The sequence below is a fragment of the Lemur catta genome, chromosome 7, assembly GCF_020740605.2.
Source record: "Lemur catta isolate mLemCat1 chromosome 7, mLemCat1.pri, whole genome shotgun sequence".
Classification (NCBI taxonomy): domain Eukaryota; kingdom Metazoa; phylum Chordata; class Mammalia; order Primates; family Lemuridae; genus Lemur; species Lemur catta.
In genome coordinates this window covers 94,501,873-94,528,366 of record NC_059134.1, presented here as the reverse complement: position 1 = coordinate 94,528,366, position 26,494 = coordinate 94,501,873, and the positions used below count along the sequence as shown (strand labels likewise).

General features: G+C 41.0%; 1 protein-coding gene and 1 non-coding gene across 3 annotated transcripts in view; both read left to right on the top strand.

Annotated features, from left to right (window-relative positions):
- AGBL2 (AGBL carboxypeptidase 2) overlaps positions 1–22,626 on the top strand; it is a 39,245-nt gene extending 16,619 nt beyond the window's left edge. For both annotated transcript variants that reach the window (XM_045558068.1, XM_045558069.1), the window contains exons 8-18: positions 164–317; positions 3,278–4,060; positions 5,516–5,672; positions 8,613–8,739; positions 9,321–9,421; positions 11,171–11,301; positions 15,633–15,699; positions 17,089–17,214; positions 17,725–17,832; positions 19,295–19,381; positions 21,874–22,626. In XM_045558068.1, coding sequence (XP_045414024.1) covers positions 164–317; positions 3,278–4,060; positions 5,516–5,672; positions 8,613–8,739; positions 9,321–9,421; positions 11,171–11,301; positions 15,633–15,699; positions 17,089–17,214; positions 17,725–17,832; positions 19,295–19,381; positions 21,874–22,047 — 2,015 coding nt within the window. In that variant the 3' untranslated portion in view covers positions 22,048–22,626. The remainder of the gene's footprint in view (positions 1–163; positions 318–3,277; positions 4,061–5,515; positions 5,673–8,612; positions 8,740–9,320; positions 9,422–11,170; positions 11,302–15,632; positions 15,700–17,088; positions 17,215–17,724; positions 17,833–19,294; positions 19,382–21,873) is intronic.
- LOC123643017 lies at positions 14,238–14,377 on the top strand. Its single transcript, XR_006736596.1, has one exon. It is a non-coding gene; the product is annotated as a U4 spliceosomal RNA (small nuclear RNA).
- Positions 22,627–26,494: the final 3,868 nt, after the last annotated feature.

The following is a 26,494-nucleotide window of genomic DNA, read 5'->3' as shown; positions in this document are numbered from 1 at the left end:
ACTAGAAAAAATTAAAAGTCTCAGCAAGGATAATTGAAAATTTGAATATTCATTGTTGTTAGCCTAGAATAGTGCTGACCACATAGAGGGGCTCAGTAAACAATTACTGAATGAATGGATTTTTTAGTGGAACCTGGCCAAAATATGTCTATTTTATCTGCAGTGCCCACAGAAGGTTCCTATTTCACCAGTTCCAGAGTGGGAGGCAAACGAGGAAGTATCAAGGAATGTGCTGTCACGTTGCAAGGACCAGAAGATAATACTCTGTTGTTTGAATCAAGGTTTGAGAGTGGGAATTTGCAAAAAGCTGTCAGAGTGTAAGTAACAAGAAATTTCCCAAGCGGGGCCGGGCACGGTGGCTCATGCCTGTAATCCTAGCACTCTGGGAGGCCAAGGAGGAAGGATCATTTGAGCTCAGGAGTTCGAGACCAGCCTGAACAAGAGCGAGACCCAATCTCTACTAAAAATAGAAAGAAATAAGCTGGACAACTAAAATATATATATATATATATATATATATATATACAAAAAAAATTAGCCTGGCATGGTGGCGCATGCCTGTAGTCCCAGCTACTCGGGAGGCTGAGGCAGAAGGATTGCTTGACCCCAGGAGTTTGAGATTGCTGTGAGCTAGGCTGATGCCACAGCACTCTAGAATGGCCAACAGAGTGAGACTCTGTCTCAAAAAAAATAAAAAAATAAAAATTTCCTAAAGGGATGATAATTGGAGTGACTAAGAGGTGTCCTCAGGAACAATATTGGAATCAGCAGTATTTGTAAAAAAGAGAGAGGTGATGGGAAATGGTTATGAGGATGAAGAAGAAGCATGGAATAATTATGACTCATGTTTTTCCCCAGAATAAAAGATCATCTAAATTGTTTCTTCAGCTTATAAAAGAAATTAGAGCTCACTTAAAATGCATTTTATTAATAGTAAAAGTACATAAGTCCTATAGTCACATTCCCAGGTGCAACAACTACTAAAGTTTGGTGTATATCCCTTAATTTTTTTCTGTGTATATATATGTAATATATACAAATTATATATTTTTAAAAATAAAAATTGGTAATGATAGACACATGTTGTTTTGTAAATTGTTTTTTTCACTTAATAAATTTTAGATGTTTATCTATGGCAGAACCATGCATATACCTCCTTTTTTTTTTTTTTTTTTTTTTTTGAGACAGAGTCTTGCTCTGTTGCCCGGGCTGGAGTGCCATGGTGTCAGCCTCGCTCACAACCTCAAACTCCTGGGCTCAATTGCTATGAGCTAGGCTGATGCCAGGGCACTCACTCTAGCCTGGGCAACAAAGTGAGACTCTATCTCAAAAAAAAAAAAAATTGGGCTCAAGCAATCCTCCTGCCTCAAGCCCCCAAGTAGCTTGTTCTACCACACCCGGCTAATTTCTTTCTGTTTTTTAGTAGAGACGGGGTCTCACTCTTTCTCAGGCTGGTCTCAAACTCCTGAGCTCAAGCAATCCTCTTGCCTCGGCCTCTCAGAGTGTTAGGATTACAGGCGTGAGCCAACTTGCCCGGCCAACCTCCTCATTTTTAATAGTGCATATTATTCTGTTGTAAGAGTATTCCACACCTTATTCACTCGATTCCTAACTGATGGGAAATTATGATGTTTATGATTTTATATTTGGTGATTTAACAAAATTAACACCCTTATGCATTATATTTTTAAGTATTTGTGGTTTTAGAGGATGAATTCTAGAAATAAAATTGTTGAGTCAAAGGGTTTGAACATTTTAAGTATTGCTAGTTATTGCCAAATTGCCCTCCAACATGATTTTAGTTCCCATCAACATTGTATAAGAGTGCCTGACCAAGCGCAGTGGCTCACACCTATAATTCTAGCACTTTGAGGGGCTGAGGTAAAGGAGTTTGAGGTTTCAGTGAGCTGTGATGAGGTCACTGTATTCTAATCTGGGCAACAGAGCAAGACCTGTCTCTAAAAAAAAAAAAAAAAAAATGTCATTTTCTCCAATATCTGATCAGCATTCCAGCATTGGCATACAAGCACTATTTTTTTTTTTTTTTTTGACAGGGTCTCACTCTTTCACCCAAGCTAGAGTACAGTGGCATCATCATAGCTCACTGTAACCTCAAACTCCTGGGCTCAAGTGATCCTCCTGCCTCAGCCTCCCAGGTAGTTGGGATTATAGGCGTATGCCACCATGCCCAGCTAATTTTTCTACTTTTTGTAGAGACAGAGTCTCATTCTTGCTCAGGTTAGGCTTGAACTCCTGGCCTCAAGTGATCTTCCTGCCTTTGCCTGAGCCACCACGCCTGACCAAAAATGACATCTTATTTCTTATTTTTATTTGCATTTCTTTAATTATGTATGTGGGAGAATATATTTTTTCTTTTCTTTTTCTTTTTTTTTCCTTTTTTTGCTATTTGTATTTCCTCTTCTGTGGGTTAGTCCTGCTTCTTTTAAACAAGGCGAATGCATTTAGAGATGCCTCTTCATCTTCAAACAATTGATAATCAGAAATAAAAATAACACTGAGGCTTAAGTATCTCCTCCACAGTGGTGATGTCAAACTTCGTGTTTTTTTTTTTTTTTTTTTTTGAGACGATGTCTTGCTCTGTTGCCCAGGCTAGATTGCCATGGCGTCAGCCTAGCTCACAGCAACCTCAAACTCCTGGGCCCAAGTGATCCTCCTGAGTAGCTGGGACTACAGGAGCGTGCCACCACACCCAGCTAATTTGTTGTTTCTGTTTTTAGTTGTCCAGCTAATTTTTTCTATTTTTAGTAGAGACAGGGTCTTGCTCTTGCTAAAACTGGTCTCAAACTCCTGACCTCAAGTGATCCTCCCACCTCGGCCTCCTAGAATGCTGGGATTATAGGCATGAGCCACCGCGCCCAGCCAACGCAGCGGTGATCTCTAAGGTAGACATGGTAGCAGCCAAAAGAGGACCCTGGCTCCACTACTGTTCAGTGTGTTTCAGATAAATATACTGCAGTCATTCGAAACTGCTACTGAGCACTCTAGGAAAACTCCGAGAAGCTCACAGAACTTCCATACACCTTATGCAGCAGTGCGTTTTGAGACTCTTCTCCATCCCAAACAAACTTTCCTTCCCCAAGTTTCTACTAGTGTATATGAGTTGGAGAACTAAGTAAGTTAGAAAATGAACGTTTGATGTAGCGTGTTGTCCTGTTGTAATAAGATCTATATTTTTCCAGGGGAAAACAATATTTTCCCAGATTTGTTTTTGAGGAGAGTGTGAGGTTACAGACATGTTCTGTTTTCCCCATTACAGAGACACCTATGAGTATGAACTCACCTTGCGAACCGACCTCTACACAAACAAACACACTCAGTGGTTTTATTTTCGGGTTCAGAACACCAGAAAAGATGCCACATATCGCTTCACCATCATCAACTTGCTAAAACCCAAGAGCCTTTATACGGTAGGGATGAAGCCACTCATGTACTCCCAGTTGGATGCCAACATCCACAACATTGGCTGGAGGAGAGAAGGAAATGAAATTAAGTACTATAAGAAGAACACAGATGATGGGCAGCAGCCCTTCTACTGTCTCACGTGGACCATTCAGTTTCCCCATGACCAGGACACTTGCTTCTTTGCACACTTCTACCCATATACGTACACCAATTTGCAATGCTACCTCCTGTCAGTGGCAAACAACCCCAAGCAGTCTCAGTTCTGCAAGCTCCGAACTTTATGCAGAAGCCTAGCAGGAAATACTGTCTACCTGCTCACCATCACCAATCCATCCCAGACCCCTCAAGAGGCAGCTGCAAAGAAAGCTGTGGTCCTGAGTGCCAGAGTCCACCCTGGGGAAAGTAATGGCTCCTGGATTATGAAAGGCTTTTTGGACTTCATCCTTAGCAACTCCCCAGATGCCCAGCTCCTCAGAGATATCTTTGTCTTCAAGGTGGTTCCCATGTTAAATCCAGACGGTGTGATTGTGGGAAATTATCGGTGTTCCTTGGCTGGAAGGGACTTGAACAGGCATTATAAAACCATTCTGAAGGAGACTTTCCCTTGCATTTGGTACACCAGGCACATGATCAAAAGGTAAGACCTTTTGTGTGTTGATCTTTCTGTGAATGGTGTGAGCACTAGAGCCAGATATCCCTATCTCATGGGGTGTGAGGTCTCTTCTGTTGTTATAGGAATCAAATGTGGCTTTGGAGACAGAGTCTTTACCATTCTCTTTGCAGTCAAGTGGGTTTGTTAATTTTCAGACTTTTAAATCACGTCTTATCTTTGGGTTGAAGCTGAACTTGCAGCATTTCAGCTAGGGTCATTTCACTTATAAGTGAAATAATTAAATGGAAAAGGTCAGAGTTCAAGGGAGTTCATACGTGTTCATGATGAGACTTGTGTAATACTAACTAACAATTAGTGCTTATATGTGAAGTGACAGGCACTATTCTCGATGCTTAACACAAATATGACCCACAATCAATATCCCATGTTACATGAGGAGATTAATTGCCTAAGATCATAGAGCTAGTAAGTGACAGAGTAGATATTTAAACACAGGCTCTCTGGTTCTAGAGTCTGAGTTCCTTATTACTATCTTATATTGCTTCTCATGAAGAAAGAATAAAATCGGTCAACAGTTTTCAAGTCTGTGTTAAAGCAGTTGGCAGCCATAGCCTTCAATAGCACCTACCTTGAAGGAACTTTCTTCATTCACAGCACAAGAATATGTGCATGCACACCTTCTAACCATCCTGTGTAAATGCCGGGAGTAGTGGTGGGCTGGTGTGCATGAGTATAGGAGTCAGACAAACCTGGATTTGAGACCTAGTTTTACTAATGGCTGGTTCTCTGACCTTGGCTAAGTTATTTTACCTCTCTGAGGTTCAGCTTTCTCATCTGTAGAATGGGGATAATAATGCCTGCCTTGGGTAGTTACTGTGAAGATTAAATGAGATAATCCATGTGATCCATTATATTTAACATAGTACCCAGTACATTATAAATATTTAGCATTATAGTTATTATTCTCTTCATCTTACCATCATCATCATTGAGAAAGTGAACATATTTGAACAGTTGGAATAGGTGTCCTGGGTGATCAGAAGACAAAGAAGAACTGAGCCTTATAAGAACTGGCCCTGGAAAGTCGGAACCAAGGCTTTCTTTGGTTCTTGTTCTTTCCTATAGCTGTGACCTCTCTGCCTCCCTGCCTCTCTTCACAGGTCTGCTCCAGGGTGGGCTTTTTCTCATAGGCTTGCCCCACTTCCTTGTCAACTTACACGAGGGCTACCCACGATCCCTTTCCCTATCAGAACTTTTCCATTTCAAGTCCCTCTGATTAACAGGGACAAGGCATGCTGGTGACGTGTTTTTACCAATAGCTAAGGATGGGGATAGGGTCCACTGAAGGCCATTGAAGTTGAGATTTTCATAGGAGGGAAGGTATCAACAACCATACTTAAAGAAGACACTCCACATAATCCTTGATTATTTGCATGCATTTGATTGTCCACTGAGTCCTTTGTTTCCCCTACTCAATAGACTTCTTGAAGCAAGAGAAGTTCTCTTGTATTGTGATTTCCATGGCCACAGCCGTAAGAATAATATCTTCTTATATGGCTGTAATAACAACGATCGCAAGTACTGGCTTCACGAGCGAGTCTTCCCTTTAATGTTAAGCAAAAATGCACCAGATAAGGTAAGCTCATAAGATAATTTTCTGTCCATTGACTGAGGGACAAGGAAACTCACTGCTTCCTTTATATAGTGTTTTATTTAATACTTTTTTTTTGAGACAGAGTGCAGTGGCTTGGTCCTAGCTCATTGCACCCTCAAACTCCTGGGCTCAGGTGATCCTCTTGCCTCAGCCTCCTGGGTACCTAAGACTATAGGTGCGAGCCACCACACCTGGCTATTTTTAAGTTTTTTGTAGAGATGAGGTCTTACTATGTTGCCCAGGCTGGCCTCAAACTCCTGGCCTCAAGTGGTCCTCCAGCCTCAGCCTCCCAAAGTGCTAGGATTACAGTGTGAACCACCACACCAGGCCATTATTTGGCACTTTGCGTCTCTTTTTATTATCTTGGGTAAATGCCAGCAACCTAGACTTCAAAAAATTAGAAAGATGTGGCTTTAAAAATTCCTGTGTCCATCAGCATCAATTGATGAACAGATAAATAAAATTTGGTAGTTTCACATGATGGAATTATTAAAAATACTGATACTGTAGGAGATGGATGAATCTTAAATACATTATGCTAAGTGAAAGAAGCCAGACACAAGAGACCACATATTATATGACTCCATTATCTGAAAAGTTCAGAAAAGGTAAATCTATGGAGAAAGAAAATAGTTTAGTGATTGCCCTGGGCTGGTGTGGGGAGAGTGAAATGAAGAGTGACTGTTAATGAGTACTTTAGCAGTGCTCATTATTCAAAAAAAACCTGTGTTTTGAGGGGTGATGAAAACGTTCTAAACTTAGATTGTGGTGATGGTTGAACAACTCTGTGAATATACTTAAACCATTGAATTGTGCACTTTAAATGAGTGAATTTTATAGTGTATGAACTATATCTCAATAAAGATGATTTTTTGAAATTGTTCTGGCTGCTTCACCTGAGCAGAAATTGAAACTCTTAGTAGATAGTTATTTATGACCTTTAATCCTGCGGTTGGCCCTAGAAGAAGAGATTGAAGGACTAGCCAAAATGCTAATGTCATATGACTTTCCACAGAAAAGGTTATGTAGGCTGTATTTTTAAATACAAAAAAATGCAGAAAAGTCTAAGACCACTCATAGTATCTTTCAAAAAAAAAAAAAAAAGGAAAAGAAAGAGAAAATGTTATGTAATACAAGATCACAAATGGCTGGGTATTGTCCCAGCTACAGGAGAGGCTGAAGCAGGCAGATGACTTGAACCCAGGAGTTCTAAACTGTGGTGCTCTGTGCAGATCTGGTGTTCACAGTGAGTTGGGCATCATTATAGTGACTTCCTGACAGTGGGGGACCACCAGGGTTGCCTAAGGAGGGGTGAACTGGCCCAGTTTGGAAATGGAATAGGTCAAAACTCCTGTGCTGGTGGGTAGTGGGATCATGCTTGTGAATAGCTACTGCACTCCAGCCTGGGCAACATAATGAGACTGCATCTCCTACATTAAAAAAAAAAATCACAAATAAATGTAAGATATTAAAGAGCTAATGAAAATAACATAAAAGTTTTAAATAGTTTACTAACGACTTTGTGACAGTTGGGCATATACAGATAATCTGCATTGGTTTAGAAGTTGGGTTTTTGCATTATAAATAGATCTATAAAATGTAGCTTCATGCCAGGTGTGGTGGCTCATACCTGTAATCTCAGCACTTTGAGAGGCCAAGGTGGGGGGAGCACTTGAGGCCAGGAGTTCTAGACCAGCCTGAGCAACATGGCAAGACCCTGTCTCTACAGAAAATACAAAAATTAGCTGGGCGTGGTGGCACATGCCTGTAATCTCAGCTACTGGGGAGACTAAGGCAGGAGGATCACTGGAAGCCCAGGAGATTGAGGCTGCAGTGAGCTATAATGACACCACTGCATTCCAGCCTGGGTGACAGAGAAAGACCCTGTCTCTTAAAAAAAAAAAAATTAGCTTTCAGAAAGAAGAAAGTAGGTTGGATTTACAAAAGTATTTAAATGATAGTGTAAATTTTCTCACATAAGGATGTATGAGACAAATATTTTATATTGCTTTTGTTTAAAAAAGAATAAAGTTTTTCTTCCTTCCTCACTCCCTCCTTTTCTTTCTTCAAATGAAATCATATGCAGAACCCATATGTAAAACAAACTAATTAAAGTGGGGAGAGAATCTGGAACCCTGACCCCTCTGCCTCCTTATTCCTCAGTCCTTGAAGCTGAAATGCTCTGAGGCTCCTCACTAGAACCCTTGGATTCCACAGGGCACAATTTAAAAATCACTAGACAGATACCTTCCAACTATAAAACCTTCTTGGTGGGATAGGACAGATAGGGATAGGTGGCAAGTATAGTTATAAGATCTATGTGAGAGAAAGGGCTAGGGATGGTCATAAAAAACAGTGGAGGATATTGAATTCCAAGTGATAAGATGAGAGTTGCCAGCAGAGATTATGGGGGTAAGGAATACACAAATACAGAGAGAATAAACCCACTAGATCTAAGGGTTTAAGTTGGAGAGTGGCAGAAAATAAGTCTTAGAAAGATTAGCTCATGCCTCAAATGCCAACCAAATGTTCCATGAACCCTAGACCTGCAAAATTCTCTTTGGAGGAGTAGTGAGGGGGGAAGGGTTCATAAGTAAATAAGTTTGGAAAATAAAATGCAAATATACTCCCGTCCTTTTGGAAGATGACAGTCTACAAAAGCATATTAAATGCCCTGAGAGGCCTTGCTAAGGAAGCCTGTTTAATTTTGTTAACCCTTCATCTCCCTGACTAACGTGACCACAGAACTCCTTCTTCCCCTGTAGTACCTATTAACACCCCTCAGAATTAATATTTTATGGAACATGCTTTAGGAAATAATATATAGACCCCAAGGGAACTATTCTTGTATCATATGAATGAGTCTTAAACATTTTACATTTGCTGGTTTATGATTAACAGAGAATTTGGATTTCTCTTTAGTTCTCTTTTCATAGTTGTAATTTTAAGGTCCAGAAGTGCAAAGAAGGAACAGGACGAGTTGTGATGTGGCGGATGGGAATCCTAAACAGCTACACCATGGAGTCTACCTTTGGCGGGTCCACCCTGGGTATGCTCCCCTTTGAATATCATAGGCCAGCACGGCAAGGGAAAGCCAAGCACAGCACCTGGGGAGATGAAGTACCTTTGAATGCTGGGGCGATAACTGATCTAGAGGATTTCCTTGTCTAGCCTTATGCTAAATTTGAGTACTCAAAATATGAATGTGAAATATAATACTTGATGGAGTAATATAGCATAGTAGTTGCTCAAGACCTGGAATTAGGCAGATATGGGTTTGAATGTCAGTTCCATTTACAAGTTGTGTGATCCTGGGCAAATTACTTAACCTCTTTGAACCTCATTTTCTTTAACTGGCAATAATAATAGTATCTGCATTATACGTATTATTTAATGAAATAGTGCAGATAAAGCACCTGCCATAAGGCCTACCACAAAGTAAAATCTCAGTAATTATAGCCATCCTGATTATAAGTTTTTTCATGGTCAAAGATTCTTCTGAACCAAACTAAAACTAGGAGAGCTACCCTGTCCAGAAACATAATATTCTAGAATTAAGTATTTTAAATAACTTAGATTTGCATTCAGTCACTGAGATTTAATTAAAAATGTGTATGGATTTTTTTCCAGGTAGTAAAAGAGATACCCACTTTACAGTTGAAGATCTGAAGTCCCTAGGTTATCATGTCTGTGACACTCTTCTTGATTTCTGTGATCCTGACCAAACCAAGGTAAAAATGGGGTTTCAAGAAATGTGGTGATCTACTGTGATGTTTCACACAGGTCCAAAGTCATTCCAGTGGGATTACAGGTGATCTTTATTTTGCTCTTAGTATTTTTCTGACGTTTTTATAACCAAAGAGAAAAAGCCCCCAGCCTACACATTATCAGGGAATGGCAAGACCTCATAGTTCACTGAGGAGGTGGAGACATTCCTTCAGCACATCTCTCCCTCACTTCCAAGCTTACCCATGCCAGCACAAATTCTTACATTCTTTTCTCCTAGTTTAGAAAATCAGATATCTTTTCTCCAGAACTAACCCTGTCCTTTGTGCACTTGTCAACTTCCCCTATGCCCTCCCTGAAGTCTTGCCTTATTAATTATGTCCTCTCTTTTCTGTGTCCTCAGTTTTTTTCTCTTCTTGCTTCTCCTCAACTGCAGGTCTTCTCAAGCTACCTCTATCCTAAAACACAAGGTTTCCTTTGGCTTTGTTTCACTAGCAGGTTATTTCTATTCTATTTTTGCTTATCACTCAACTTCTTAAAATGGAGTTTGTACTCACCTTTTCTTTTGGAGACAGAATCTCACACTGTCACCCCAGGTAGAGTGCAGTAGTGTCATCATAGCTCACTGCAACCTCAAACTCCTGGGCTCCAACAAGTAGGTGGGACTACAGGCATGCACTACCATGCCCAGCTAATTTTTTCTATTTTTGGTAGAAATGGGTTCTCACTCTTGCCCAGGCTGGTCTTGAATTCGTGGGCTCAAGTGATCCTCCCGCTTAGGCCTCCCAGAGTACTAGGATTATACGTGTGAGCCACTGTGCCTGACATGTACTCATCTTAGTCTCTAACTTGTCTCCTATATTCCTTGTGAAATGTTGGCCCTGGGAACACTTGATGTGCACTACCCTGAATATAAGTATTTAATAAAAATATTTATATTTGGCCACAGCACATCCCATTAAATCATATTTTCCATAAGCCAAAATCTGAATTACCTCTGTCCTTGCTACTCAAAAAAATAAATCAGAGCATTGCATTGTTTAAGAAGTTGTCTATAGTCATAGAAAAGCCAGAGAAATGTTGGGTCTGGTGGCTCATGCCTGTACTCCCAGTGACTCGGGAGGCTGAGGTGGGAGGACTGTTTGAGGCCAGGAGTTCAAGACCAGCCTGAGCAACACAGCAATACCCTGTCTCTGAAAAAAATAAAATAAGTAAAGCCAGAGAAAAGTGGCTAAAGCAGTGCTCACTGATGTTCTGCCCTAAAAAAATTTTTGTCTGTTCCTACAGCTTATGTAATATGTCTATTAACATGTCCTTACTAGCATGGGTTGTGGCTTATTTATCTTTGTGTTCCCAGCAATAAAGTCCCAGCCCGGCATAGTGGGTCATACCTACAGTCCCACCACTTTGGGAGGCTGAGGCAGGAGGATCACTGTAGTCCAGGAGTTCAAGACCAGCCTGGGCAACATAGCAAGACCCTGTCTCTCTAAAAAAAAAAAAATTTAGCCATGCCTGGTGGTGCACATCTGTAGTCCCAGCTACTTGGGAGGCTGAGGTGGTAGGATCACTTGAGCCCAGGAATTCGAGGTTACCATGAGCTAGGATTGCACAACTGTACAATGTACATTCTGCCTGAGTGACAGAGCAAGACACTATCTCTAAAAAAATAATTATAAAATGCCTTTCAGCATATACTTAGTATTTGATGAATAAATAAATTACTTATAAAAATCATTTCTTTTTCACTTTCACAGTTCACTCAGTGTCTAGCAGAGCTTAAGGCACTCTTACAACAGGAAATCCACAAGAAATTAAATGAATTTGGACAAGATATGGATTTAGAAGGAAGTTGGAGTGACATCTCTTTGTCTGCCATTGAATCCAGGTAACAAAGAAAAACCAGAGGAGTTTATTTTTTTAAATAAATTTGTTGTTTTGTTTGATCTGTTGTTCTGTTGGTTTTGGTTTTGGACCACAAATGCAAAAAATTGAGTAAATCATACTCTTCAATTCATGTGCCCTTAAATACACTTCATTTCTTTGGCAATTATGTATTTAGCACATTTTCTTTGCCAGACTCTGTTCTAGGCACTGGAATAAGGGGTAGGGAGTTGGGCAGGCAATCTGTGGTCAACTGAAAAGCCTTTGTCGTTACTCCAAGGGAGATGGAAAGACTTTGGGAAGTTCTGAGTAGAGAAGTGTCATGATCTGACTTAGGTTTTAGTTTCAACAGGAACATTCTGGCTGCTGTGTGGAAAACAGATTGTGAAGAGGAAAGGTCTAAACAGGGAGTCTCAATAGGAGGTTCTTGCATTAGTACAGGTAAAAGGTGATGGTGGCTTAGACCAGAGTAGTAGTAGTGATTGGGAAGAGCTTGGATTCTAGATATATTTTGAAGTTAAAAACATTAGGATTTGCTTATGGATTAGATAGGGGGCATGAGAAAAGGAGAGAATGACTCCACAATTGGCTGGTTGGAGTTGCCTTTAACAGAGATGGAGAAGATCAAGGGAGTGGAAAAGGTTAGGGAGATGGCAAAGGTTAGGAGTCTAGTGTTGGGCTAGTTAAGTTTGAGATGTCCATTAGATATTTAATGGAGATATTGAATAGGGAGTTGGATATATGGGTCTGGAGTTCAGTGGGGAGGTCCAATGGAGAGAGTCATCATTGGAGACAGATATTATTTAAACCTTCAGACTGGGTGGAATCCCAAGGCAGTAAGTGCAAATATAGTAAAGGGGTCCAAGTCTCAGTTAGACATCCCAACTTTAATAGGTTCAAAGAGACAGGGAGGAGCCAAGAAAGGAGTCTGAGAAGGGACCAGTGAGGCCAGAAGAACACCAGGAGAGTGATTTTTTTAAACTTAAATTAGATCTTGTCATTCTTCTGTTTAAAGCACTTCATAGCTGGATATTGTGGTGTACACATGTAGTCTCAGCTACTTGGGAGGCTGAAGCAGGAGGATCACTCAAACCCAGGAGTTTGAGGCTATAGTGAGCTGTGATGAGGCCACTGTACTCCAGCCTTGGTGACAAAGTGATACCCTGTCTCTGAAAAAAAAATAAAATAAATAAAATAAAATAAAGCATTTCAGTGTCTTCCCCAATTCACTCAGATAAAAAGCCAAAGACCCTATTGTGGCCTACAAGGCTATAGGATCTAGCCACTAATACCTCTGTGGCCCCTACCCTTCCCTTTTCACATTCTGCTACTGCCACACCAGCCTCCTCACCCTTGCTCAGACTTGCCAGGCCCTCTTCTGCCTCAGGGCCTTTGAACTTGAAATTCCATATGCCTGGAATGCTCTTTCCTCAGATACCCACATGGCTAATTCCTTCACCCTCCTTCAAGTCTTGGCTTAAACATCACCTTTTTTAAAGTGGCCCACACTCATTACTCTAATACTGCAACTTGCCTTCCTCCTCCCCCTCGTGCCACTCCTCATCCCCCTTAGGTGCTCTGCTTTTTTCTGTAGCATCTGTCACCCTCTTTCATTCTGTATCATTTAGGTCCTGATTGTACCTGCTGTTTATTGTTTGTCTCCCTCTACTAGGAGGTAGGTTCTATAAGGTCAGAGATCTTTATTTTGTTTACCTCTGTATCTCATGAACCTAGAACTGTACCTGTTCTGTACCTAGCACAGAGGGAGAACTCAATCAGTATTTTTTGAATTAATGTAGTATGCAGGATCTCAGCTCCACCCTTGTAGTCTCCATGACTATTTCAGGAAGGCCCTATGTGGGTGGATATCTCCTGGGTGTTCAAGAACACCTCCTAGTCCAGCTTACTGGCCAGTATGTCTCAAATTTGACCCAGATGGCCTCAGGTTTCTGGCTGGGCAGAGAGATCTTCTACCAGAGGCCGCACTATAGTCTGTGGTGGACATTGGAAAGGGGGTGGCTCTCCCACCCACTCTGTGTGGCACCTTGACATTTGGGCCCTAAAGCCGTTCTAGCTGAGTCTCCCGATGGACCTTAAACCAGACTATCAGGCCAGGTAGGGTGCCCCATTCACCATGTCTCCACTTCCACTCTCTTGGAATCCTTTGTCTAAACTTCTGAGACCACTGCACCAACCCCCGTCCACTTTCAGCCTCAAAAACAAGATGCTCTCTGCCTATCAGCTCATAGATAATAGTGCCCAAGGATAATCAACTCAGAAACAGCCAGACTCTGCATTCTAGCTAACTCAGCAGGGACATTCTGATGTATTTGGTTAAGAATTATTGAATCAGGCCAGCGAGGTGGCTCACGCCTGTAATCCTAGCACTCTGGGAGGCCTAGGCAGGCGGATTGATAAAGCTCAGGAGTTTGAGACCAGCCTGAGCAAGAACGAGACCCCATCTCTATTAAAAAAATAGAAAGAAATTAGCTGGACAACTAAAAATATATAGAAAAAATTAGCCGGGCATGGTGGCGCATGCCTGTAGTCCCAGCTACTCGGGAGGCTGAGGCAGAAGGATCACTTGAGCCCAGGAGTTTGAGGTTGCTGTGAGCTAGGCTGACGCCATGGCACTCAAGCCCAGGAAACAGAGTGAGACTCTGTCTCAAAAAAAAAAAAAAAAAATTATTGAAACAAGTTTGCCAGCCTCTGCATTAGGAAGCTGGTTATCACAAACCTCCATGGGGCTCTGCCTATCTATTCTCATGATTGCACAGAAAAGCAGACTGTGAGTGTACAAGCCCAGAGTGAGTTTGCTGTGTCAAGGTGTGCACACACGTGGTTTTTGATACTCTCTGGAACACACTGCCTTCTAGTGCTTTAATCCCATTTGTTAAAGCTTTCTGTTTTCTCTCAAAGGGACTTCAGAAGCTATTGTCCAGCTTTGCGCAGTGGCAGTATCATAGCCAATGAGGTTTATCCAAGGCACAATTATTGCTAATTGAAAATTTTTCCCGATACTCTGCCATGATGACTTGCAATATAGTTAGCATTGGCAATTTTTGACAGTCTCTGTGGGAACTGAGTTTAAAAAAAAAAAAAAAAAAGAAGCTATTGTTCAGTGGCCTCAAAGGCTACGCCTTGCCTGGAAAAGCCTTGTGAGAATTGGGAATTGGGAATTAGATCAGAGAAGATAGGGCTTTCTTCCTACTGTCTTGCTGTAGAACTCATTATTGTGCATTGAGGGGAGCTAGGGGAGTATAAACAGAATGAAGGGCTGGGCAAAACAATGATTTGAAATGCCGACTTTTCTCATGTGATTTGAGTTTTCTGCCTGAGAAACTTTTTATATGTGGAGCCCCTGTCATATAGTACAGCTCTCAGTTCTAGCTAACCAAACCCCAGGAAAGGGAAAACATAATTTTACACTTAAGCAAAGGACATGATAAAGAAAGAAAGAAATAATTGATTATCTTAGTTTGCATTCATCCTAGCCCTTACAGAAAAAGGGAGGGAACAGTTTGTGGGGGAAGACTTTAGATTAGGCTAGATGTGTATCCAAAATTTTTGAAGGCAGAATTGAGGTGATAAAAGTAATACTCTTTGTCTCTGACCTACAGATTCTTTATTAAATTTATTTGTTTATATATTTATTTATTTTTGTTTGTTTTTCCTATTTTGGCTCCTTTATTTTTTTAATTTTTTTAATTTCAAAATATTAAGGGGGTACCAATATTTTTGTTACATGGATAGCTTTATAATGCTTTAGTTAGGGCTGTAAGTGTGCCCATCACCTGAATATTGTTCATTGTATCTGTTAGGTAGGTTTTTACCCCTCTTCTCCTCCCCCATGTTTATAGATTTAATACATTTTTACAGAGTGCCTGGTAGGATCCTGGCTCTCTGAACTGATAACCAGCCTGACAGGAATGAATGAGAAAAATCCCCTGCTCTCAAACAAATCACAGTTCCCCTGCTGTTCTCTAGGATTCTTGAGAATCTCATGGCCCCTCACAACCTCTGCCAACGGCAGCTTTACTCATCTGTCCAGTATTTGCTTTGCTGCATGGATTGTGAACTCCTTGGTGCCAGGGGTTCTGCCTTGTTCATCTGTGTTCTCTGTGCCCAGTGCACTACCTGGCGTGTAGGAGGTGTTCAGAGTGAATAAATGAATGTACTTGTCAAGAATTCTTAGTAACTGAAGTATAGACAATGAAGCAAATAGTGGACTAAATATCCTAATCCTGTACACTGGTCTGCTAAATGTTATACTTCCTATATTAACTGTCATGTTAATGATAGTTATTTCCCTGTTTTCTTTTCTTTTGGAAACAGCACCAGTGGTTCTGACAGCTCTCTCTCAGATGAGCTTCCTGTTCACCTACGGAACATAGCAGATGAGGTGAGATTATATTAATTCTTACACCCAGGAAGTAGCAGCCTTAAAAAAAATCACAATACTACTCAATTATTTGGTGAAATTTTCCAACTGTCCTAAGATGTACAGAAAATATAGCAATAGTATCCTAACTGGTCACCTTGCCCTGGAGTCTCTTATTTTGTCCTTTATAACTTTCTTGCTTGGGCTGGGTGCAGTGGCTCATGCCTATAATCCTAGCACTTTGGGAGGTCAAGGGAGAAGGATTGCTTGAGGCCAGTAGTTCCAGACCAGCCTGAGCAAGAGTGAGACCTCATGTCTACAAAAAATAGAAAAATTAGCCAGGCATGGTGGTGCATACCTATAGTCCCAGCTACGTGGGAGGCTGGGGCAGGAGGATTGCTTGAGCGCAGGAGTCAGAGACTTCAGTGAGCTATGATGACACCACTGCACTCTAGCCCGGGCAACAGAGCAAGACCCTGTCTCAAAAAAATAGAAAAGTAAAGAAAAAACAAGAAAAAAAAAACCTTTCTTGCTTAATTATTAAAGCCACCTTATGGTAACAACCAAACTAATGATCAGTTTAACCACACATCTAATGATCAGTGTTATCTGGGCCTGACATTATTGCCATAAGTAATCTGGTTTCATATTATAAATCACAGATATTTGGTTATTGGTATATGTTCCTCTTTGGCAGTGTATCTATAATAGTGGGATTTGGGGGTGGGTTTTTTTGTTGCTGTTTTTTGTTTTGAGACAGAGTCTTGCTCTGTTGCCCGGGCTAGAGTGCCATGGTGTTAGCATAGCTCATAGCAACCTCAAACTCCTGGGCTCAAGCAATCCTGCCTCAGCCTCCCGAGTAGCCGGGACTACAGGCATGCGCCACCATGCCTGGCTAATTTTTTCTATATATTTTTAGTTGTCCAGTTAATTTATTTCTATTTTTAGTAGAGACGAGGGTCTCGCTCTTGCTGAGGCTGGTCCTCAAACTCCTGAGCTCGAGCGATCCTCCCGCCTCGGCCTCCCAGAGTGTTAGGATTACAGGCGTGAACCACCGCGCCGGGCCGATTTGGGGGTGTTAAGTAGGGAGCAGCCTCTAGTAAGGAGGTAACTGAGCTGTCTATTCTCTGGGTAACCTGTGGCCTCAAGGCCAGATCTCCAAGTGCAGCCCATCGACCAAGTCCATAACAAGTCCTTTATTAAAAAGATTTGTTCTGTAAAATTTGGATTCAGTCCAAAGGCCATACTCAAGGATCCAGAAGGCCACATGTACCCCCAGGCTGTGGGTTCCCCACCCCTGATATCCCTTATGTCTTGAGTGTTGTGTGAAAAGTGTGCCACATGTGGGTGGACATAGCTCTGGAATCAGTGCTCTGGATTCAGTGACCAGTTTCTCTATTTCTGGATTAGTTTAATCAGAAGAAGAAGGCGCTTAAAAAGAAAAAAAAGAAAGCACTTCAGACTAGAAAACAGCGAAATGAGCAGTATCAGAAAAATAATTTGATGCAGGAGTTAAAGTTAACAGAAGAAACCCTGGTAAGAAAGCCCTGCTACCTATTTCTACTATCCGATCACAGAGTATTCCATAGAGGGAGCAGGAAAAGAGGTGAAAGTTTACTCCAAACCAGAGGGGGATGGAGATTGGGACAGGGGAAAGCTTTCTATTTTGAGGTCAGAGCCCTTCCATGAGTCTTCTGGACATCTCTGAGCAGGTTTCAGCCTTGGCCTACTGCTCCTCTCCTACCCTCTGGCGTAGCAAGTCTGGGTTTAGACCAAGTCTGGATTTCTAGAGGAAAGAGATGGTACTGGGAGAGTGGTGACTAGAGCTAGTCCGAGTGGATAGGTGACTGCGGGAGCAAGCCTGGTCCAGGTAAAGGACACTGCATAGCTCCCTCTCAGTCTTTCTCTGAGGTGCCACACTCACCCTGTACCATTTGCTTTCTAAGGACAAAAGTGCTTTCAGAGCTGGTAGTTTTGCTGTTGGGTGAATTGGGTCAATTATGAATGGATCAATTCAAAAAGATTCTTTTCATTCATTCCTTCTAGGAAAGAGCAGGATATGCTTCTACTCTGCAAAAGCAGCCTACCTTTTTAAAAAATTCAGAGAATTCCCATTCTTCAACAATGAAAAATGAAAAACCAAGGTTGAAAGAGGTAGTATTTTTGTTTGACTGTCACACAGGTTCTCCTGATTTCTCCAATTAGCACATCTCACCTACAAGGTGAAAAATGCAATAGCCAATAGTCACTCTTACCTGTCAGTGCTACTGAGAGCAAGGGAAAATTAAAATTGGGGGTTGGTGGGTGCAGTGGTTCACACCTGTATTCCTAGCACTCTGGGAGGCTGAGGTGGGAGGATCGTTTGAGCTCGGGAGTTCAAGACCAGCCTGAGCAAGAGCAAGACCCCATCTCTACTAAAAATAGAAAGAAATTAGCTGGACAACTAAAAATATGTAGAAAAAATTAGCCAGGCATGGTGGCACATGCCTGTAGTCCCAGCTACTCGGGAGGCTGAGGCAGAAGGATTGCTTGAGCTCAGGAGTTTGAGGTTGCTGTGAGCTAGGCTGATGCCACGGCACTCTAGCCCTGGCAACACAGTGAGACTGTGTCTCAGAAGAAATAAATAAATTAAATAAAACAAAATAAAATTGGGGGAGACACTGACATTGCTTTGGATCAGACACCACTGAAGTTTGACATCAAATATTGGTGATTTGTGATTGTAAACCAAGAATATAACAACAGGCTGCTTTGCCATACATTCATCCATCCATCTGTCCATCTACATGATCAATAAATTTTATTTTTAAATCAATAAATGTTATTATGTACCTGCTTCATGCCAAGCCCTTTCCTGGATGTTGGGAATACAACATTTAACAAAATATTATTCCTAACTCAGAGATTTTAGAATCTGGTGAATATTTCAAAAAGTAAACAGGAATTATATCTCAGAATATGGTGCAGTGGCAACAGAGGAGAGGCACCTAAACAATTTTTAGCACTTTAGAGTTTTGTGGCTATAAAATTGTTAATTTTTTAATGTATAAAATTAGGTTTTGGTACAATGGTAGCTAACTGTTAGTGGGTAGGGTGCAAAATGGGCCCTCCTCCTGTGAAATGCTAGCCTGTGGTTAACAATGATGCAATGAGGTCCCACTGTGCTACATGGGGGAAACCCCACAGAGCACAACTGTCCGTTTGACATTGAGAGCCATTTGGTATCTACTGTGACAATGGCAAGAGCACAAGCTTTGAAATCTATCTTGAGTTCAAATTCCAGCCCCACTATTTAATATTCTGGAGTCATTTAACCTCCCTGGGATTCAGTTTCTGCATCTAAAGTATTATGGTGATAATATCTACATCCTAAGGTTGTTGTAAGAATTACATGCAAAACCGTGTTAAGTACCTGACATATGGTTGGAACTTAATAAATATTAGTTCCTTTTCCTTCTTTTCTTTGAATTGTTATTTGTCTTGCCTCTTTTTTTGTGTTAGAATATCATAATGATTCAACATGTATGAATAAAAAGCAAACAAATAATGTAAATGGCATATAATCACACTTGTTCAAGTGGAAAATTTAGTGAAGAGATTTGTTCATTTACTTTAGATGCAGTTAATTGGAAGAGACAAAGGCACCTCCCTGGACCCATCAATGACCACCGTGATTCTGACTAAGAATAAAGAGAAAATGCAGGTACTTTATCCAATATACTGTATATACTTACATGCCAGCAATTTTCTTTTTTTTTTCTTTTTGGAGACACAGGCTCACTGTGTTGCCTGGGCTAAAAGGACCTGGCATCAGCCTAGCTCACAGCAACCTCAAACTCCTGGGCTCAAGCAATCCTGCTGCCTCAGCCTCCCGAGTAGCTGGGACTACAGGCATGTACCACTACGCCTGGCTAATTTTTTCTATGTTTAGTAGAGATGAAGTCTTGCTCTTGCTCAGGCTGTTCTTGAACTCCTGACCTCAAGCAATCCTCCCGCCTCAGCCTCCCAGAGTGCTAGGATTACAGGCGTGAGCCGCTAAGCCAGGCCCAGCAATTAATTTTAATTAGCTCTCAAATGTATTATGTGATTTGGAGGAGTCGTGATCCACAGGCCCCCCAGTTTTGCCTTCTCATATTTGTTCTGCTCAGATGAAACATCTAAGGTAGTTTGTACCCTCTGGCTACAAACCACCTCACCACCCTGGGGCACAGCTCATAAGATACTACAGGACTGGAGGAAGACCACCCAGAGCTAAATGCTTGCCACGTAGAATTCAATTTTCTTTAATATTTCAACAAACATTTTGTTAGGCAACCATTATTTAAAACTCATAGCAACATGTTAGGTAAGATGGCGATAGTAAATAGTGCAGTGGTTCTTTTTTTTTTTTTTTTTTTTTTTTTTGAGACAGAGTCTCACTTTGTTGCCCGGGCTAGAGTGAGTGCCATGGCGTCAGCCTAGCTCACAGCAACCTCAAACTCCCGGGCTTAAGGAATCCTACTGCCTCAGCCTCCCGAGTAGCTGGGACTACAGGCATGCGCCACCATGCCCGGCTAATTTTTTCTATATATTTTTAGTTGTCCAGCTAATTTCTTTCTATTTTTTTAATAGAGATGGGGTCTCGTTCTTGCTCAGGCTGGTCTCAAACTCCTGAGCTTTATCAATCCGCCTGCCTAGGCCTCCCAGAGTGCTAGGATTACAGGCGTGAGCCACCGCACCCGGCCTGCAGTGGTTCTTAACCCTAGGAGATGTCACCATCAGCCAGTGTTACCATTGATTATTCGATACCTAGGTTTATGAATGATTTGCTATTTTATTTTTATTTTTTTAGAGACAGGGTCTTGTCCTATCACCCAGGCTGGAGTGCAGTGGTGCAATCACAGCTCACTGTAACCTCGAACTCCTAGATGCAAGCAATCCTCCCACCTCAGTCACTTGAGTAGCTGGGACTACAAGGCACATGCCACCATGCCCACCTAATTTTTAAAAAAATTTTTTGTAGAGACAGGGTCTCACTGTATTGCCCAGGCTGGTCTTGAACTTCTGGCTTCAAGCAATCCTCCTGCCTTGGCCTCCCAAAGTGTTAGGATTACAAGTGTGAGCTACTGCACCTGGCCATGATTTGCCTTTTTAAAAGAATAAATTAGAATGAATTCATATTTATCCCTATAATAACATATCTCATGCTCATTTGTAGCACTCGCATATTGTTTCCTGAAAGGGAGGAAAAAAGAGATGGAGAAACAGCTAGTTAGCTGCTGTTTCAGGTAGCCCTGGGTACCTCTACAGGAGGGTGTTGCTCACATGCATCTGGGGGGAACAAAGGTTGAGAATCACTGGAATAAGTTAGGTGTACTAGATATAAAATGGATGGTTCTCCCAAGGTGAAGTCCCTGCTATCTTTCCAAGTCTGTTGCTTAGGAATTCTTGAATTGATGCTCTCATTTACCTATCAATGTGTTCTAGAGAACGTACTATGTGCAGAGCCCTCATAGGACAGTAAAGACAAGATTCTCCAGGATGGATGACAAGGCAGATAGATCACCATAGTATGATAGGAACAGAGGAACAATGAAAAGAAAGATTTAAATAAAGTCAAATCAAAGAGGGTTTCAGTCCTGACAGACTAACAAATGGTGAACGTGTCCTCTTTCCTCATTCAGCATTCATTGTAGGAAGTTTTATAGGTACCTGAAACCATATCCCACAATTGAAACATGCTAATTAGGCTGTAACATGTAAGCATGGGTACATTTAAATTCAATGTAGCAGATGAATGCCATCCAAACCTTTACCTTTACTTCATTTTCTTAACATTTCTAGTGTGATCTAACAGAGATGTGGACATTTAACTTCCATAGCATGTCAGATAAACAGAATTGAAAAAATGGGGCAACTTGATAGATCAAGTTTTTCTCTTCCTTTGTGTAATGTTTCTAAACAACTCATAAAATGCAGTCCCTCCACTTCTCAGGGCAATTAAAATTTTGCCCAGGGATCTTGATTTGGCTATCTGGGGAACCAAGACAAGTGCTCAGTTCACCTCTGCCCTTTAACAATGTCAACTATTTTGATATTTGGGAAAGAAATGCAAATACTTCTTACTAACCCCTTATAAAGCCAACCCTAACCCTAACTATAACTTTAGAAATGGCAGCATAAAGTGAATTCAACTTTTTGATCTTGTTTGCACAGAGTAAGAAGCTAGGCGTTACAGTATCATGCACTCCAAAAAGAAGCACAAACTCAAGCCAAGAGCCAGTTCCAGGTATGAAGCCAAACTGGCCTAAGAACAGATATCCTGTCACAAAAAGAGGCCGTGCTGACATGGTGGTATACCCATCCTTGCACATATATACGTACCCGTAGGTATACCTGTGCCATGCCACACATGTGCTTCCTCAGGGTGTTTGGGGTTAGATACATTTTGAAACATTGGAAAGGTATGATTGGGAACCGCATTCATTTGTGGTATACTGTGTTGTGCATTCATCATGCACTGATCTTACACTACAAAGTACAAACTTGATCTGTGTGCATGTGCTCAAGATGCATACCTCATGAATTTAACTATTTTTTCATAAAATGGAATTATGATGTATAGAAAAGCTTCCTTTATCAGAAACTGAAGTGTATGCCCATGGAAATACAGCACATATATCCTCATTTTAACCAATAGATAGTCACTCTAAAATTATGTGTGAATCAATTTTAAAAGATCAAACTCTAATTTAAACATATTTTGGAAGTGTGCTATATAAAAAAAAAAGCCTTGTGTCAAAGCTTTCTAGTGATGAATGATCAGACTGTTGTATATCAGGTTTACTCAAAAAGAGGTTTTCCCACATAGTGATAATTCATGTATCACCCAGAATTTAACGTTACATATATTATGCTCAACAAGGTTATGTAGAGTTTTTAACCTGATGATTAAAATTCTTTTTCTCTGGCAAGTTGTTTCCTTTGACTGGTTAAGTGCATAATCTTATGTGAACAGATATTTTATACCAGCCTTTTCTTTCTAAAAGTCCCTCATGAGCACCCAAGTAGTCTGCCAGCTGCAGCATGTCATGTCAACATGCTGAAGCTGTGTTAAAGAAATGTCACTCCAGCTCATACCAAGCCCCCTGTTTTGACTTTAATTTTTCCTATCACATTGGATTTAAAGTTTTCTAGCATGTTTTTTTTATCACTTTTGAACTCTTAGCCAAGGCCAGGCAAGGTGGCTCCACCTATAATCCTACCACTCTGGGAGGCCGAGGCAGGAGGATCATTTGAGCTCAGGAGTTCGAGACCAGCCACTCTTTTAGTAGAGACCTCGTCTCTACTAAAAAATAGAAAGAAATTATCTGGCCAACTAAAATATATATAGAAAAAATTAGCCGGGCATGGTGGTACATGCCTGTAGTCCCAGCTACGCGGGAGGCTGAGGCAGTAGGATTGTTTAAGCCCAGGAGTTTGAGGTTGCTGTGAGCTAGGCTGATGCCACGGCACTCACTCTAGCCCAGGCAACAAAGTGAGACTCTGTCTCAAAAAAAATATATATATAGAAAAAATTAGCTGGGCATGAAGGTGCATGCCTGTAGTCCCAGCTACTCGGGAGGCTGAGGCAGAAGGATTGCTTGAGCCCAGGAGTTTGAGGTTGCTGTGAGCTAGGCTGACACCATGGCACTCTAACCCAGGCAACAGAGTGAGACTCTGTCTCAAAAATAAATAAATAAATAAATAAATAAATAAACTCTTAGCCAAAACCACTGCCTGCATGCATAGTAATTAGAAACACATGACAACACAAATTTTATTATAATTCCAGTATGTCCTAAAAAAACTTTTTAGAATAGTTTTAGATTCACAGAGAAATTGAGCACATATTACAGAGAGTTCTCATATACAGCCCTCCACCCATGCACACTGCATGAGTCTTTTAAAGGGAATGATATCTGCCCAAGTTTGCAAATATCCTTCTCCTATGCCACACCTTACTCACAAGCTAAAACATCCTAAATACACACTTTAAGTATCTAGAAAGCACGTAGCCAAAACCTACTTTTTATCCCTAAAGTAAAAGACAAGTTCCAAAGCCATTATAAACTCCTGAAGGCAAACCTTGTTTGAAAGTTGTTCAGAAATAGTTTTGCTCCACATAATTTTGAAGAAAGTTTATAAAAAGTGTCCCAGTATGATGATAATATTTTTGGAATCAAAATTCAGAATACATGATCAGTTGTTTTTAAAAGTGCTTTTTGAGAACACAAAGCTTTCTGAGAGATGTGGTTTCAATGTGTTTTGAAGGGCAAAAAGAAAAGAATCCTATGAAATCCAGGCACAGCCTTCACATCCAATAATTGCTGAAAGGCCATGATAACTAAATTTCAAGTCCTGCCCAGCTCACATGAAGTCAATCCTGTAAAGGAGTCATATTTGTTCTCTTTAGAAAAGAGTGGGACCGGGCGTGGTGGCTCACGCCTGTAATCCCAGTACTCTGGGAGGCCGAGGCAGGAGGATCGTGTGAGCTCAGGAATTCGAGACCAGACTGAGCAAGAGCAAGACCCCGTTTCTACTAAAAAAATAGAAAGAAATTATATGGACAACCAAAAATATATAGAAAAAAATTAGCTGGGCATGGTGGCACACGCCTGTAGTCCCAGCTATTCAGGAGGCTGAAGCAGGAGGATTGCTTGAGCCCAGGAGTTTGAGGTTGCTGTGAGCTAGGCTGATGCCACAGCACTCTAGCCCAGGCAACAGAGTGAGACTCTGTCTCAAAAAAAAAAAAAAAAGAGAGTGGCAAGTTTTGCTCCTCGGATTAGGAAGAAGTGTCCCACAGGAAATTTATATGCTGCAGCATCTAGAAGCCAAAGTGCCTGTCATTTTTCATTAAGCTCTTTGGTAGGAGGCTGAAGGGATGACTCACTCTGGCTAGAGATTTTAAAATGACAAACTAACGTAATTCATGCTAACTGCCTGAACAAAATAAATAAATCTCATGCTGCTGGAGAAACAACCTGAGGCATCTTGATTACTAAGAGTGAACTGTGAGAACGGAATCAGGGAGAAGTCGAAAAATAGCATTTTAATGGGGTCAGAGGATAAATAAGATCAACTTTACATCCAATGGTTGTTGATAAAGGTTAAGGATAGAGGGAAGAACAATGAATATACTTTATATTTTGTTTTCATTATAAACTTAATGTACAGTCACTAATTTTTTTTGAGATTCAAATGGATTTCAGGTGAACATGTTTTTTAAGAAGCCTTACTTTTTGGACTACGTGGCCTAATGGAGGTCCTACTGCCATCTGGTGGCAGCATACCCTTTTCTGTTTTTGGACGGGGGCCAACACCTCTTGAAGGTGATATAAACAGATGTGAACAGGTAAGGTGATGACAGTAAACATTACTCTTAGGAAGTTTTTGATGGAACATTAAATGTAGGAACTCTGTATAGACATAGAGGCTTTTTGAGAATAAAAATTCTGGGTGTTTTTTCCCGTACATTAAAAGGTACAAGAATTGTGAAGATCTACTGGATACCTGGCCACTGAAACTACCATTGATCACTGGCTTTAGTTATGTTGTCAACAAATTTCCTTATGAAATCAGGTTCAGAAAGGTATTGTTTTAATGAGCGTGTTTACTGACAAAGCTCTAGTAATAAAGTACACCTACATGTCCAGTGTAATGCTTGCTTAATAAGGCTTGAAAAAATGCCACACAAAATGCTCTGCTTTGCAGAAATAGAACTACCATCTTCTGGTTTAATTATCTAGAATAGCAGAGATGTTTCCAGGGCACAGAGACTTGGCACCTTCTGTACAAGATGCCTTTGAAGCTACAAAGCACACTCTGTCCTTTAAACTACAAAGACAAACTGTATGGCTTGGCTAGATTTAGTTGAACTACATTCCACCAGTGACATTTCTGTCCATTTCTTTTTTTAAAGACAGAGACAGGAGTCTCACTCTGTTGCTCAGGCTAACTTTGAACTCCTGGGCTCAAGCAATTTTTCCCATCTGCACCTCCTGAGTAGCTGGGACTACAGGCACATGCCACTGTGCCTGGCTATTTCTGTCCATTTATTAGTGTCCATTCCTTGGAAGGAGGATAAGCTCATCTCTGTTAATGCTTGCCAAGGTCCAAGATCTCAATCCCCTTTTCTACACCCTGATGCTGCCTGATCAACTAAAAAGCTCAGAGTTTATTTTCCCCATTAAGTGGGTTCCACCTGGGCTCTGTGAAGCCGAGTCATGTGGTCTATGAAAAACAAAGCTTCCTTATGAAATCAGGTTCAAAAAAGTATTCTTTTAATGAGAGTTTACTGACAAAGCTCTCGTGACAAAGTACATACCACATGTCCAGAGTAATGTTTGCTTAATAAGGTTTGAAAAAAAAGAAAGATCCTGTAAGAATACAGAAAGAATTAATGCTACTTGAAAATTCTGACTCCCTGCCAACATTTCTACCCTAAGATATGATCTATTCCCACTAATTCATCAGCCAAAAACAATCCATTGAGCAGTGACTGGCTTAGGAACTATGTTTTTCTTTTTTTTTTTTTCTTTCTTTTTATTTGGCAAGAGCAGCATCTGGGTATGAGCTTAGAAACTATGGAGAATGAACTGATGTGTAAGGTTCCATTCCTACCCTTCTGCTTAAAATCTAAGTGGAAAACAAAGACTAGAATACAAAATAAACCAGTCAGATATTTTACCAGCTTCAGAATTGTAGTGGGTTAAAGAGCCACCAACTTGGAATTTAGAACACCTAGGTTTGAATCCCATCCACTCTGGGGGGCAGGGAGAAGAGGGGGCAGTTGCTT